The following is a 14,770-nucleotide window of genomic DNA, read 5'->3' as shown; positions in this document are numbered from 1 at the left end:
GCTCATTCTCATTGTCTCCTGCTCAGAAACGTTTGATAAGGATCTGGCCGAGTGGCATTAGGAAAATCCGCTGGTCAACAAAGGAACCTGCCATTGTGCCCCAGGCACTTCAAAGCTCTCACAAGATCTTATTTTTATTATTTCTTCTTTTTTTTTTTCCCAAAAGTATGAACAATGTGTTTTACATCCCAGACCGTCTGTGGGAAAATGTAACTCTCATTAGTTGCATCCTGAGCCGCTATGACTGACAAAACGATATAGTAATTCATGCTAAGATTTGTCAAAAGGTTTTAAATTCTTTTTTCTTCTAGTGTAATGTACAATAACACTGATCAGACCTCTCTACGGGCATTGGTAGAAACCAAGGGCCGGAGGTCGCATGTACATTATTCCAGACTTCATGTTAGAACATCTTTGTTTAATTATTAATTCAGTGTGACTGAGGGTTATGTTTGGTGTGAGGAGAGTGGAAAGAGCCTAGATTCTCCTGGGAAGGGCCTGACGCATCCATCAGACTCTAGAGGAACAATAACGGGGGCCGATGACTGGTCTGGACACAGAGTGCGACGTTCAAGTGGATTTTAGACCCAACTTGGACCTCACAATTCTATAGATCACTCTTAACGTACATGGGGCTGGTTTTACAGATCAAAGTAATCAAAACAAAACTGACGACACACTGTAGACCCCAGGGATTAAGAGGAAATACTGCAGATGGCAAGGAAGCATACATTGAGAAGGAGTGATGAGGTTGGTTCTTGTGGTCCATTCACAGAAGCAGAATGACTAGTGCGCGCTCAGCCAAAAGTGGATAGTATTTCGCCGTAGATCTCGTTCTATTTCTCACGCCAGGCGATAGTATGTGCTAATAAGACCTAGTCATGTTGTTATACATATATACGGATTTTTAATTCTGACCGCCACACTGTATTCCATTATTTGTATCTACCTACCATCTTAGACTTACCTGTTCCCTTAAGAATGGACCGATGACTGCCTTTTGCTCTCCACTATTTTGGTTACTCATACTAAACAACTCTTTCTCCATTGGTTTTGTTGATAATTTCTAATTTTGATATAATTTCAAACTCACAGAAAAATTGAAAAAGGAGCGCAAGGCAGTCCAAGACAGTCTACCCAGATTGACCAGCTATTTACATTTTGCCCCATTTGCTTTATCTATTATCTCTATCTGTGTGGGGTTTTTGAAGCATTTAAGAGTAAGTTCGGAGATGTCATCAGGCCCCTTTATCCCTAAATATTTTAGTGACTTTTTCCTTAAGAGCAATAACATACTCTTAGGGATCACAGTTCTAGGGTCAAAATCAGGATATTAACATTGATATCATGCCGTTATCTAATTCAGAGTGCGTATTCACGTTTCATCAGTTGTCCCACTAATGGCATAGAGCTATCGAGCTTTCCCAATCCAGTACCCAATCCAGGGTGATGCATGTTGTGTCTCTTTAATCTCCTTTAAAAAAAAAAAAAAAAGATTTATTTTATTTGGGGCGGGGGGAGAACGTGCATGTGAGTGTGGCGTGGAGGGGCAGAGGGAGAGGGAGAGAAAGTCCCAAGCAGAGTCCACACTATTCGAGGAGCTGGGAAGGCAAGGGGAGCTCAATCCCACTACCCTGAGATCACAGCCCTGAGATCACAACCCAAGCCAAAACCAAAAGCCAGTCACTTAACCGGCTGTGCAACCTAGGCAGCCCACCTTTTTTTTTTTTTTAAAGTCACGTCTACACCCAATATGGGATCAAACTCAAAAACCACAACATCAAGAATTGCTCGCTCCACCGATGGAGCCAGCCAGGCGCCCCCTCTTTAATCTTTTTTTATTCGGAATATTTCTTCAGCCCTTTTCTCAACCTTCACATTTTTGAAGAGTGCAGACTCTTCAAAAGAAGAGTTACTTTGTAGAATGTTCTTCAATCTGGGCTTGTCTAAGGTTTCTTGATATAAGGTGGCGCCTGCCAGATTTCTCCACTGTAACAGTAGGATTTTTTCCTTCATAAATATTAAGTAATAGTTGGAAGATCCCTTAAGACCATGTAAATATTCTGTTCCTCTCTGAACTTTCACTCGTTAGTTTTAGCATCCATTGAGTGTTTTCTAATTCCATTGTTCCTTCCATTGTAAGAAAGAACTCGCTCTTTATCCACGTGTATTTATTTGTTTGTTTGTATCAGTATGGGTTGGTGGATTCTCATTTTATTTAATGAGTTCAATCCTTTACTGTTACTCCTTATTTTGACTATAAAATTGTCACAGATTTGGTTAGTGACAACCACTTCAAAAATCAGTATCATTTTGACGTATCCCCATTATTGGGGCTTGAATGTTTCCTGACTTTCTGTCACAATAAAATGCTCTGGACTCATCTCAGTATTTCCTGTCCCAGCCCTGGAACCAGCCTTTCTTTCTGAGAGGCCCTATGTATATCTTTATGTATGAATGATATATGTCTAATACATACATTATTGTTCATTATATAACTGCCAGTGATTTGTAATCTAATTATAGAAAACATACTCTGTAAGATTTCCATCGTTTGAAATGTATTCAGACTTTTCATACAGCCCAGCATGTAGTCTACCTTAGCAAATGCTCCGTATGCACTTACGAAGAATGCGTAATCAACAGATGTTGGTTATAATGTTCTATAAATGTCATTTACATCAAGGGGTGTTAATAATATTATTCAGATCTTCCATCTCCTTGAGGATGTTTTTGTATAGTTGTTCTATCAATTTTTGAGAGCGAGGTAAGAGTATCTTTAATTGTGATTGTGGGATTCTTTCTCCCTTTAGTTCAATCAATTCTTGCTCAGTGTACTTTGTAGGTCTGTTCTTACACAAATACATGTTTCTGGTCGTTAGGTTTTCCTGATGAATTCACCATTTTCTGATTATGAAATGCCTCTCTTATCTCTGACACTATGCCTTGCTTTGAAGTCTGTTGCACCTGATATTAATATAGTCATTCAAACTTTCATATGCCTACTGTTTACATTGTATATCACTACCTGTTCTTTTACTTTCAGTCTACCTGTGTTCTTACATTTAAGGTACCTTTCTTGTAGACAGAAGATAGTTCAGTCTTGGGGCACCTGGGTGGCACAGCGGTTAAGCGTCTGCCTTCGGCTCAGAGCGTAATCCCAGCATTAAGGGATCGAGCCCCACATCAGGCTCTTCTGCTATGAGCCTGTTTCTTCCTTTCCCACTCCCCCTACTTGTGTTCCCTCTCTCACTGGCTGTCTCTATCTCTAGTGAATAAATAAATAAAATCTTTAAAAAAAAAAAAGAAGATAGTTCAGTCTTGCTTTTTTATCCATTCCTATAAACCCTGCCTATGAAATTGATCCATTTACATTCAGTTTAATTATTGATGTCTTGGATCCAGGTCTACCATTTGCTCTTTGTTTTTTATTCCTCCCATTTGTTTTTTATTTCTCTGGGTTTTTTTTTTTTCTGTCTTCTTTTTGGTTGATTGAAATTTTTTTAGCATTCCGTTCCTTTACTGCTCTTAAACGTTGCCCCCTTGCATTTGTTTTTTTGTTCAGTGGTTGTTTTTAGAGATCCTTAACTCCTCACTTAGAGTTAATATGAAAATATAAGTTAATATGAAATATAACGTGAAATATAAGAACAGCATAACTGTAGGTTCCATGTACCTATCCCCAGCCTTTGTGCTATTGTTATATACATATTACATCCTATATATTATAAACCCCCAAATACAATACTATAATTTTCGCTTTATACAGTCATATGTTTTCATGAAATTAAGAGGGAAAAAGAGTACTTTCATCTTAACCACTGAGTTCTTTATTTCAACTATTATTATTTTCACATTCAGTATTGCCAAATGGAAATATGGCTCATATTCATAAGTTCTTATTTCTTTTTTTTTTAAGATTTTTTATTTATTTATTCGACAGAGATAGAGACAGCCAGCGAGAGAGGGAACACAAGCAGGGGGAGTGGGAGAGGAAGAAGCAGGCTCATAGCGGAGGAGCCTGACGTGGGGCTCAATCCCATAACGCCGGGATCACGCCCTGAGCCGAAGGCAGATGCTTAACCGCTGTGCCACCCAGCTTCATGTGTTCAATATTCTTCATTAGGGCTTTGAAGATATTCATTAAGTTTATTTTACATTCCTATTCTTCCCAGTTCATTAATTCTGCTTCCTCTGGTATATGTTGTTCAGTCCAGGGCCTTTCCCTAGAGGTCTCATTTTTTTTCTTCTGAATTTAAATCCATTGGGCACTCCTAAAGCCCTAGATTTCATGACTTCCAAGTGAGTTGGGAGAAGGAGAATCTCTCCAGGCACTTCAGAATGATGTTGCAATTTCACTATAATCACTACCTATGTAACCACCCTCAAGGAAATGCCTAGAACCTCTACCCCGGCACTTCTCTTTTTCAGAGATAATCTTTCTCTGTGGTCATCACCAAACCCAAAGCATCAGCAGGAATGTTTTGGTGAGGGAGTACTCAGAGGAGGATAGCTAGCCTCCACTTACCATCCTAGGCAAAATCGAGGATCATGTTCTTCTGCCTCTGGGATGCACAATTTTTTTGTTTTTCTATAAGGTCCATGTGGTGGATGTGATTCATCTAAGTAAATACGAAAGAGAGAAAAGAATCCAACTGGAAAGCACTTTCCTGTGACTTAGGTATCTCCAGGTAAACAGAACCAATAGGAGATAGATCCATTGATCAATTGATAGATTATAAGGAATTGGCTCATGCAATTATGGAAGCTAATATGTCCCAAGACCTATAGCCAACAAGATGGGGATCCAGGAGAGCCATATGTCAATCTAGCCCAAGTCTGAAGGCCTGAGAACCAGGAGAGCTAATGGTGGAAGTTTCAGTCCAAAGTGGACAGGCTTGAGACCTGCGGAGCTGTATTTCGGCTCAAGTCTGAGGGCCAAAAAAGACTAATGTCCCAGCTCAGCAGAAAGGCAGAAGGGGTGTGCTCTAATTCAGACTTTTTTGTTCTGTTCAGGTCTTTGTTTGATTGGGGCCCATTCAACTAGGGAGGGCAACCTGCTTTAATCAGTCTACAGATTCAGATATTAATCTCATCCAGACACCCTCACAGACACACTCAGAACAATGTTTGACCAAATGTCTGGACACCCCATGGCCCAGTCCAGTTGACCCCCAAAGGCAATCGTCATGCCCTGTCTGTGACACTTGGCCCCCTTCCCACTGTGCATTCCCGTCTCCCACCGTCACCACAATCCCTAGAGTTTTTCTCTTAGGTTCCAGAATCCAGCAACTCCCTCTCACTTCTCCACGGTTGGGCTCTGGGAGGAAGCCAGCACCTTGTGCTAGTTTACCATCTTCTGTGGAACAGGAAGCTCTCAAAGTGTTTAATTTCCACCTTATTTAGAAAACCCCTGATTGTGGGTCTGCTCTAAGGCATTTCTTTTAAAAAGGTGTGAAAGCCTCAAGAGCAACTTTCTTAACACTTTTCTGATGTTTAAGAAACTTGCTCTTAACCAAGTTTTGTTTGGCTGGGTTTCTGTGCTTTGTTTTTACCGAGTGCTGATCGTTGAAATTCAATATACTAGCCATGTAAGAAATAAGACAGGTCAGGGGCCAAAAGAAGTCAGCTATAGGAAGTGGAATTTCTGAATAAGGCAGTAAATGAGATTCGCTGACTGATAAATGTAATACATCTAGCGAGCTTTTAATCCCAGAGGAAGATGATTTTATAGACTCAACCTTATTGACAGTGCCAGATTTCCCTTTCCCCCAAGGAAGCATTTCCTGGCTCTTCATCCAAACCTCCCGTTGGTCCCCCATGCTCCTTTTCCCAGTGGATCTCTCCAAAGCCCCAATTAGAGAACACTTTGCTGCTGGGTGAATGGAGAGGTGCAGAGCTTTGGCCTAAAAAACCTGAAATCCAAATAAATATGCCAAGTATCAGAGTGCTGTTAAAACCTTGACCTGAACTCTGGTGTGGTCTGTATTTTATGCTGCATTTCAATACGCTTTTAACCAGTCTCTTAGTTCTTGAGGAAGAGGGGAGGACGTGAGATTTCCACTGCCCCATCCCTCCTTCTGTCCTTTGCAGAGCAAGGCTCTGGCCACTCTCATAGAGCGAGATCTCTTAGGTTTGCTCATATTTCTTTTTTTTTCTTTTGTTTTCTTCTTCTTCTTTTTTTTTTTAGAGAGAGAGAGAGAGTGGGGGAGGGGCAGAGGGAGAGGGAGAATCTCCAGCAGTTTCCACGCCTAGCGCAGAGCCCAATGTGGGGCTTGATCTCTCAACCCTGAGATCATGACCTGAGCCAAAATAGAGTCAGGCACTTAGACCAACTGAGCCACCCCCCCCCCCCGCTCATATTTCTTTATGTTTTCTGTCCACTAAGTTGCCAGACTCAGGTCAGAAAGAACTCTGGAAATCCTCTCATCACCTCTCATTTAACCCAGGGATGGGGGAGGTGGGAGGGTGGGGGGCATGGGAGGGGAGCAACCGAGGCCAGATGCAGTCAGTAGTATGCTCAAGACCTCACGGTCGCAGCGGTGGGCTGGAGGCCAGGCGACCTGACTCCTAACCAATGGTTTTCCCACTAATACTGATTGTTTTTTTTTTAAGATTTTATTTATTTATTCGACAGAGATAGAGACAGCCAGTGAGAGAGGGAACACAAACAGGGGGAGTGGGGAGGAAGAAGCAGGCTCATAGCAGAGGAGCCTGATGTGGGGCTCGATCCCATAACGCCGGGATCACGCCCTGAGCCAAAGGCAGACGCTTAACCGCTGTGCCACCCAGGCACCCCAACCACTAATACTGATTGTTAAAATCTGCCCTTTAAAGCTCTCATCTGTTAAATGGTTAAGTTTCTCATCCTGAATGAATGAATGCCCTTGGCTTTCAGAGATTAAACTTTTATTCTTATTTGTTTCTATGGTTTTGCTTCCTCATTTTGGGGGGTGGATACAGGGTAGAAATAAAGTGACCTGATTTAAAACAATTTGATTAACCTTTTTTTTTTTTTTTGGACAAAAGTGTTTCTTAAGCCGAGGTTGAGAGAGAGAGGTAGGGTACAAGGTACTTCCCTTGCTTTCATAGCCCTGAGTGACATAAAATCAGTGGGCTAGCTTCAGCCCAGCTCAAGTCCAAGGTCACACTAGCATTCCTAATTTCAGTGTGTTGCATTTCAGTTCCCTATGTTCCTACATACAACCAGCTCATGGTAGGTGGCAAATATTTATTACACGGATGAAGGCACAGATAAGTATTACAGGTTTTGTAAATAACGGGTAGAATAGGTAAGGACCCAATACTGTGTCCACACACACAGGTAGCAAACCAGCAGCCACAGGTTAAATCTGATCCATAGACTTTTGTCTTTGGCCTGTGTCATGATTTTTAGAAATTGAGCCACTTTTGACTTAAAAATACCAATTCTCTTGAAAGATCGGCAGAATATCTGGCAACGCTGCCCACTTATTCCAGAATGATGCCAACTGGTCAGAGCTAAGTGGAACTTAGATCCCCTTCAATTGAGCGTGAGACCAGAGGTGGTCATGTCCCCACCTGTTATAATGTATGGCCTTGTGCACCTCACCCAGACATCTTGTCTCATTTGTGTTCCAGACCGGGGTCCTGGAGGCATTTAATTCTTGGTCTGGACAGTCTCAGGGGTGGAGATCCATGTGGGGAACAGTAGGGGTAGCTGAGAAAACTAAGGATTTCCGGAGTTCCAAAGGCCTGTAGAAGTGTAGACAGACGGAGGTGGGGACAAGGCGAGCTGGAGAGAGGGCAGCTGGCCTGGACGAGAGGAAACCCTACTTACGTTGGCTCCACCAGGGTCATCTTGGAAGACGAGGAAGGCCTTGCCTCCAGTTTCCATCCTGAGAAAGGAGATCTTCAGTTGATGCTGGCTTTTCAATATGGGGCTTGGAGCTGCTGGATGAAGAGTGCCTCTCTGTTGAGGTTCCCCAAGAGAAACAAGGAATGTTAGGGTTCCGAGTCCTAGGATCCATCCCCGTATTTGAAGAAGCTGAGGTTGAGACAGGAGAAGTGGGTTGTCCAAAGTCACATGGCAAGGTCAAGAGCCAAGACTGAAACCAGCTTTTCTATTTCGCTTATTACCACACCAGAGAAATAAAGAAAGAGGGAAGGAGAGGGAAGAGGCACGTATGGGGGGACATGAAACAAGTGCTCTGCTTCTAGGATAATTGACTTTGAATTCAGATTTTTTTCTTTTCTTTTAAGAAAGAACTGTACTGGGGCGCCTGGGTGGCACAGCGGTTAAGCGTCTGCCTTCAGCTCAGGGCGTGATCCCGGCGTTATGGGATCGAGCCCCACATCAGGCTCCTCCGCTGTGAGCCTGCTTCTTCCTCTCCCACTCCCCCTGCTTGTGTTCCCTCTCTCGCTGGCTGTCTCTATCTCTGTCGAATAAATAAATAAAATCTTTAAAAAAAAGAAAAGAAAGAACAGTGCTTCTAGAATCTTACTTCAATGGCTGGTGGGAAAAAAAAGCCCTTCAAGTCCCCAAGGAATGTTAGAAAAAACTCCATTAAATTCTAGTCTTCAAATGTCTGAGTCATAATAACTATAATAAACTCTGGGAGTGTGTGTTTTCTTCGGGTTTCTCTTTTGGTCAGTTATGTAAGGGGCAGGGACGGGGCAGCAAAGAGGAATAGGCAAGTTTTACGCCTATAATATGAAAATGTACAAATTGGGATGGTTTTCGTAACTAAGCATAGCCTCTCTGTGTCTAGTCAAGGAACGACGTTTGCCGAGTTGCAGAGTGTTGAGATGAGAGGCTGGGAGGGGCCGGGGATCAGCAGACTATATATGGCATTGAGCCCCTTCTCATGGAGGAGTATGTACGTCTATAAGTTCTCTTTGCTGGGAAGGCTCTACCCACTTCTGACCCTCATCACCACTACACCCTTCACTAGGCCGAGGCCATTATTCTTCAGGGCTCAACTGAAACATTCCCTTGGCACCCCGCCCTTCCCCTTTGGAGCACTCATCACACTTGCAATTAATTATTTGTGTCATTAGTTGTGTAACGCCAGGCGCCCCTACTGCACGGTAAGCTCCATTAATGACTGTAGGTGCGTGTCTGTTTTGCTCATGATGAAGGATGCCTCGCCCATACTAGGTGCTCCGTAATATTTAGTGAATAGCTTTAAGATCTCTTCCCTGCCTCTAGGACTTCACAGTCCTTATGGAGAACATTCAGAGGATAGCGAAGCAGTACATAGACTTTCAACATGGCGGCTCCTGGCCTCCTCTCCCTCTCAACCCAACCCTGGCACATCCTATCTCCAAACCGAGGAGTGTGCTTGAGGAGGCAGGCCTAGCAGAGGGGAGTCCATTGGCCTGGGCTTAAACAAGCAATGTAGGAAAACTTCTAAAAGTTCTACTGCACTTTACTGCAGTAGAAGTGAGTTCAGAGCAGGGATCCCCTCCCTGGAGTGGAGGTGAGGTGAGCAGGATAGAAATGGCCTGGAGGCGGACTGAGAAAACAGTGATTTGAGATGTGAGTCCAAAGTGCCATCCCAAGGCCAGTTCCACAGAATTACGTGACTTGCTTTTCCATTGAACTGTTCCTCTCTTGGGTCACTAGACAGCATGGGCTCTTGGTGAGGGGTAGGGCTTAACTGATTTAATTGGAATCATGATTCTCCCTTAAAGATTCTGTGAAGTAAAAGTTAACCATTTGCAAACTGGAGTTCTTTGAGTTCTGGCCACAACTCACTCTCCACACGCCTCATAGCATGCTGCCCGACAGCCCCTGCCAGAGAGCCAACATTTAGGCACTCCGCAGTTTGCAAAGTGCTTTTCACATACGTGTTATCAGATCCTTACGGATTTGTGAGGTATTATCATCATCATCTGACGTATGCTGTGTCATCATCGTCATACCTATACTACGGATGTCCGAACACAGGTTGGCAAAGCCCTGGTCATACCGTCAGTGGAACCAGAGAGGTGGACAGGCATGGACAGGCTGCTCTCCCAGCCCCTTCCCCTTTCCCTTTTGCCCATCACGTGAGGTCCAAAGCTTTTCCAAGGGAACCAAGTGATGTTGATGTTGGAACCGGAGCATTGCTTTCCAGCAAGCGGGCGGACCTGGACCTTAGCGCTTTAGCGTGGGGCCAATCTGACCACTTCCGGTTGTGCTCCCACAGAAAAGAAATCTCTCCACAGGCCGTCAGCATTGTTATTAAGCTCTCTTGACCTGGCTACCTCATAGTGACCCCAGCATTTGGTCTCTCTGGTGTGGGGGAGTGCTGAGGGGGTCCGGCTGGCTGTGTAGCCGTGTGTCCTTTGCCCTTCATAGGTGAGGACCGGGGTCTGAGCTTGTGGTGGACACCCTGCTGGGGGGGGAGGGGCTCTGGGAAGCCCGTCCAGCCAATGGTGTTGAAGTTCACTGCAGTGGGGCGGGCACAGGGCAAGGAGGGAGGGGCCAGGCCTGGTTTTTCAAAATCAGTTGCCAGGCTGTCGTCCCCAGAAAAGGAGATCCAGGGGAGACCACAGTCCCCACAAAATAAAAGAGTCATAAGGGAGGAAGCAAATGAAGTTGCTTATCTCATTTATTTATTTTCCCTTCCCTGTGTCTGCATATGATCCTCCAACCCATGTCCCCCGGCCTCTCCCGGCCGCTATCTGGCTAACGAGCTCCCCCATTAGCATTCCCAGCCCCTCTGGTCCCTGTCATCTCTTCTCCAGGCTTCGCTGAGGGTGGAATTTACCAGCACACAGGATTTCCGTAGGTGATAACTGCAGCCAGGGTCTGCTCACCCCAGAGTGGTCCCTCCTGTCCTTGCAAGCGACTCTTTACAGCAGGAGAAGAATTCTTTTTAAAAAGATTTTTTTATTTAAATTTAATTTAATTAACATATACTGTAGTATTCGTTTCAGGGGTAGAATTTAGTGATTCACCAGTTGCACGCAACACTCCGTGCTCATTACATCACGAGCCCTCCTGCATGCCCATCACCCAGTTACCCCAGCCCCCCCCACCCACCTCCCCTCCTGCAACCCTCAGGTTGTCTCCTCGAGTTAAGAGTCTCTTATGCTCTGTCTCCCTCTCTGTTTTCATTTTATTTTCTTTTTCCTTCCCTTCCCCTATGTTCATCTGTTTTGTTTCTTAAATTCCACAAATGAGTGAAATCATATGGCATTTGTCTTTCTCTGATTGACTTATTTCGCTTAGCATCATACCCTCTAGTTCCATCCACATCGTAGCAAATGGCCAGACTTCATTCTTTTGGACGGCCGAGTAAGCCGCGGAGACACTCCAGGCTCCCACAGGGCTGGGACTGTCCTTAGCGAACTCACCTCCACCAACAGCCGAGCCGGCCTCTCGGTAAGCAGCACGTCACTCTTGACACCCTCCTCCCTGGTCTCTGAGCGTGGGGGTGCCCCAGATGGAGAGACAAGAGATAAGGTACGAAAGCGAATTTTCTGAGGTGCGTCACACACGATCTGTCCCCAGACAGATCACTAATCTGGGGAAGGACCTCCCACGGCCCCTCGGCCCGGGCCTCCGTGACCTGCCGGGCCAGTCCGGGCCCCGTAAGGAAGGGGATACAGCGTCCTCTGGTAGGTGTGCTCACGGAACGTGTGCCCGCCCCTCCGCGTTCACTCATTCCAGAACTGCCAGCTTTCCACTCAAAAAAGCATGCACCTCACAGGATGGGTTGGGTTTTTTGGGTTTTTTAAACTTTTTATTGATGTGTAAAGAGCATTCAGAAAAGTACAGAAGTCACAAGCTCAACCGAGTTTCACCAAATGGATACACCAAGATCATCAGCCACCAGGTCGGTACCAGAGTATTGCCCGCAGCCCTTTCGGAGGCCCCAAACCAGCCCCCGCCCCCCCACCTCCTCCCGACCCCGAGCCCCCCAACTGAGCTGTCCTGACTTCCAACACCACCCATCAGTTTGCCTTGTGGGGTTTACTTTGAAGAAGCTGGATGCCAACGATGTGCAGAAAAGATGTTCTTTTTTCTTTTTTTTTTTAAAGATTTTATTTATTTATTTAACAGAGAGAGAGACAGCCAACAAGAGAGGGAACACAAGCAGGGGGAGTGGAGAGGAAGAAGCAGGCTCATAGGGAGGAGCCTGATGTGGGGCTCAATCCCATAAGGCCGGGATCACGTCCTGAGCTGAAGGCAGACGCTTAATGACTGCACCACCCAGGCGCCCCAGATTTTATTTTTTCTTAATCAGCAGTATCTGGGAGGTGGAGGGGCTTGTCGAACCTGATGTGGGTGTCCTATTTTATTTCCAGCGCTCGAGATTCCTGACTCCTTAACACCACGTAAACGGGGAGGAATTTTAGGGAAAGAGCAATCTTCGTGAGCAACCTGGCGGCAGGCAGAAGGCCACGCGGGGAGGACGGTGGGATGAGAGAAGAGGAAGGCTTTAGAAGAGATGGGGGCCCGGGGAGAAAAGTGTTCCGACCTCTCCCGCCACACTTCCAACTTTTCTCTCTGTTTCTAGAGACACTGTTTTCAGCAAAGGCACACCCCCCTCCTCTTTACTTTAAACACGGAATGAAAACAGAAGTATAACGTGAGCTGCATATGCAATTTTTGAAAAGATTTATTTATTTATTTATTACTTGAGAAAGAGAGAGAGAGCATGAGCCAGGGGAGGGGCAGAGGGAGAGAGAGAGAGAGAATCTCAAGCAGACTCCATGCTGAGCATGGAAACCGATGACGGGCTCCATCTCACAACCCTGAGATCGTGACCTGAGCCAAAATCAAGAATGGGACCCTCAACTGACTGAGCCACCCAGGCGCCCCCGCAATTTTTTTATGGTGGTAAGAGACACATAACATAAAATTTGTCGTCAGTGACATGTCGCACATTCACAATATTCTGCCGCTGTCACCACTGTCTACCCAGAACAGTTTCATTCCCCCAAGGGGATACCTTGTACCCATCCAGCAGTCAGTCTCCTTCCTCGAAACAATGTTTAGATGCCACCAAGTAGGTGACAATGCTGTACAGGCCTGACAGCCTCTTCTGTCCTTGTCTGGGGAAAGCTAACCTTCTCTCCTTCAGACAGCATCCACGTAATGTAATTTTAAATTTTCTAGTAGCAGGGAGCCTGGCTGGCTCAGTCAGTAGAGCATTCAACTCTTGATCTCGGGGTTGTGAGTTCAAGCCCCATGTTGGGCATAAAGATGACGTAAAGAAACAAAAATTAATTAATTTATTAATTTTCTAGTAGCCACATTAAAAAGAAGCAGATGAAATTAATTCTAATAATTTACTTAACCCTGTTTATCCAAATTGTTATCATTTCAACACGTAATCATAAGAATGACTGCAGCCATACTTTACAACCTTTCATTTTTACTAAGTCTTTAAGATCTCGTAGGTGTTTCACACGTATCCGCATTTGGACCAGCCACATGTCAATAACCCCTAAATGGCTACCATTTCGGACAGTGCAGCTCTAAATAATTGTAGAACGCTATTAATACCCTAATTCATCTTTGTAAAAGGCAATTATTAAATACACAGTATTCTGAGGCTATAGTTTTATTTTTAATAGAAATGTATTATCCTAATGATAAAAAATAATATATTGGGAAACGATAGAAAGAAAAAGTGCCCGTAAGTGCCGACAAAAGAAAAACTGTAATCACTTTTTAACACTTCCTCTATTGCCCTCTTTGTGGCTCTTTGCTCGCGATTCTATACACCATCCAGAGGCATTATCACTCCTTTGAGGGGGAAAATGAAGCCAACCTGACCACTGTCCAGAGGCAAACGTGAAGCTTTCCCCAGGGCTGTGATTATCTGTCATTGCCCAGGGCTGGGGGTGACCCCCCAAGGACAGCGGCAGGCTAGTCACGTGACTGACAACGCTCCTGTTCTTCTGACCAAGCCAGAGGCCACAGAGGCTTAACCTAGAAACTTGGACTTGAATTTCAAAATTCCTCCCCACCTCCAGATTTGTATGGCTTTCTCTCTCCCACACACTTGAACCAAAGTTTGAAAATATGACCTGGGCAATGAGGAGGTTGGTGAACGAATTTGTGTCTAAGAGCCCTTCCAACCCAAACATGCCAGGGTACTCGGACGCCATTCGTCATCCCCACTGGACAGGCACACACGGACACACACACACACATACACACACACACACACACACACGGCCTGGGTCACCAGTTCCACCCCAGAGAACAGTCTGCAAAGAAGTAAGAACACCTCTCCTCAACCTCGCTAACTCACTGGGAAAACACAGAGATCTAAACAGAAGCACTTTTATTTAACATCCATGCTCAGAAAGAAGAAAACCGAGCAGAAACCAGTCTCAGGATCCAAGAATGTAAAAACATTTTTTTTTTAGATTCCCAGAAGCTTCATGCCACAATGCCCCAAGTTGGGAAAAAAATGTGCTATTTCATATGTTTATAACAACATCTGATTTAATATTATACAGTTTTGCTTAGTCACAAACCAGAACAAATACTTTCAGATTTATTGCATCCTTCTATTCAGAGACTTAAGTAATCATAGTTAATAATGCAGCCATTCCTCAGCCCGAGGAAAAGCTTTATAATTTGGGGGGACCAAAGATTCCCGAGCGGCAGGTTATTTTCAAGAAGGATTTAAGGTTTTAGAGCTCTCAACGAAGCTTGAAATTCATCTTTTCCAGTTCACGTGGAAAGAGTTTCTTCTGAAGCTTGGCTGGGCAGCAGAAAGAGAGAAAAACCAGTAGGCTCGCAACAACTCCCTGAGCCCTGAGAGAATGTAGCGATTAC

At 44.7% G+C, this 14,770-nt stretch overlaps 1 protein-coding gene and 1 pseudogene across 3 annotated transcripts in view; both read right to left on the bottom strand.

The window, feature by feature from the left end:
• Window positions 1–11,692: 11,692 nt before the first annotated feature.
• MTARC1 (mitochondrial amidoxime reducing component 1) overlaps window positions 11,693–14,770 on the bottom strand; it is a 36,900-nt gene continuing 33,822 nt past the window's right edge. For 2 of the 3 annotated variants that reach the window (XM_057315582.1, XM_057315580.1), the window contains one exon: window positions 11,693–14,749. In XM_057315582.1, the coding sequence (XP_057171565.1) occupies window positions 14,652–14,749 (98 nt within the window). In that variant the 3' untranslated portion in view covers window positions 11,693–14,651. The remainder of the gene's footprint in view (window positions 14,750–14,770) is intronic. The other variant, XM_057315581.1, reaches the window with a different exon arrangement.
• On the bottom strand, window positions 12,961–13,065 carry LOC113268795 (U6atac minor spliceosomal RNA; annotated as a pseudogene).

Source organism: Ursus arctos, unplaced genomic scaffold (genome assembly GCF_023065955.2).
Source record: "Ursus arctos isolate Adak ecotype North America unplaced genomic scaffold, UrsArc2.0 scaffold_2, whole genome shotgun sequence".
NCBI classification, from domain to species: Eukaryota; Metazoa; Chordata; class Mammalia; order Carnivora; family Ursidae; genus Ursus; species Ursus arctos.
The sequence above is the reverse complement of the archived record's forward strand: the minus strand, read 5'-3'. Positions and strand labels throughout refer to the sequence as shown.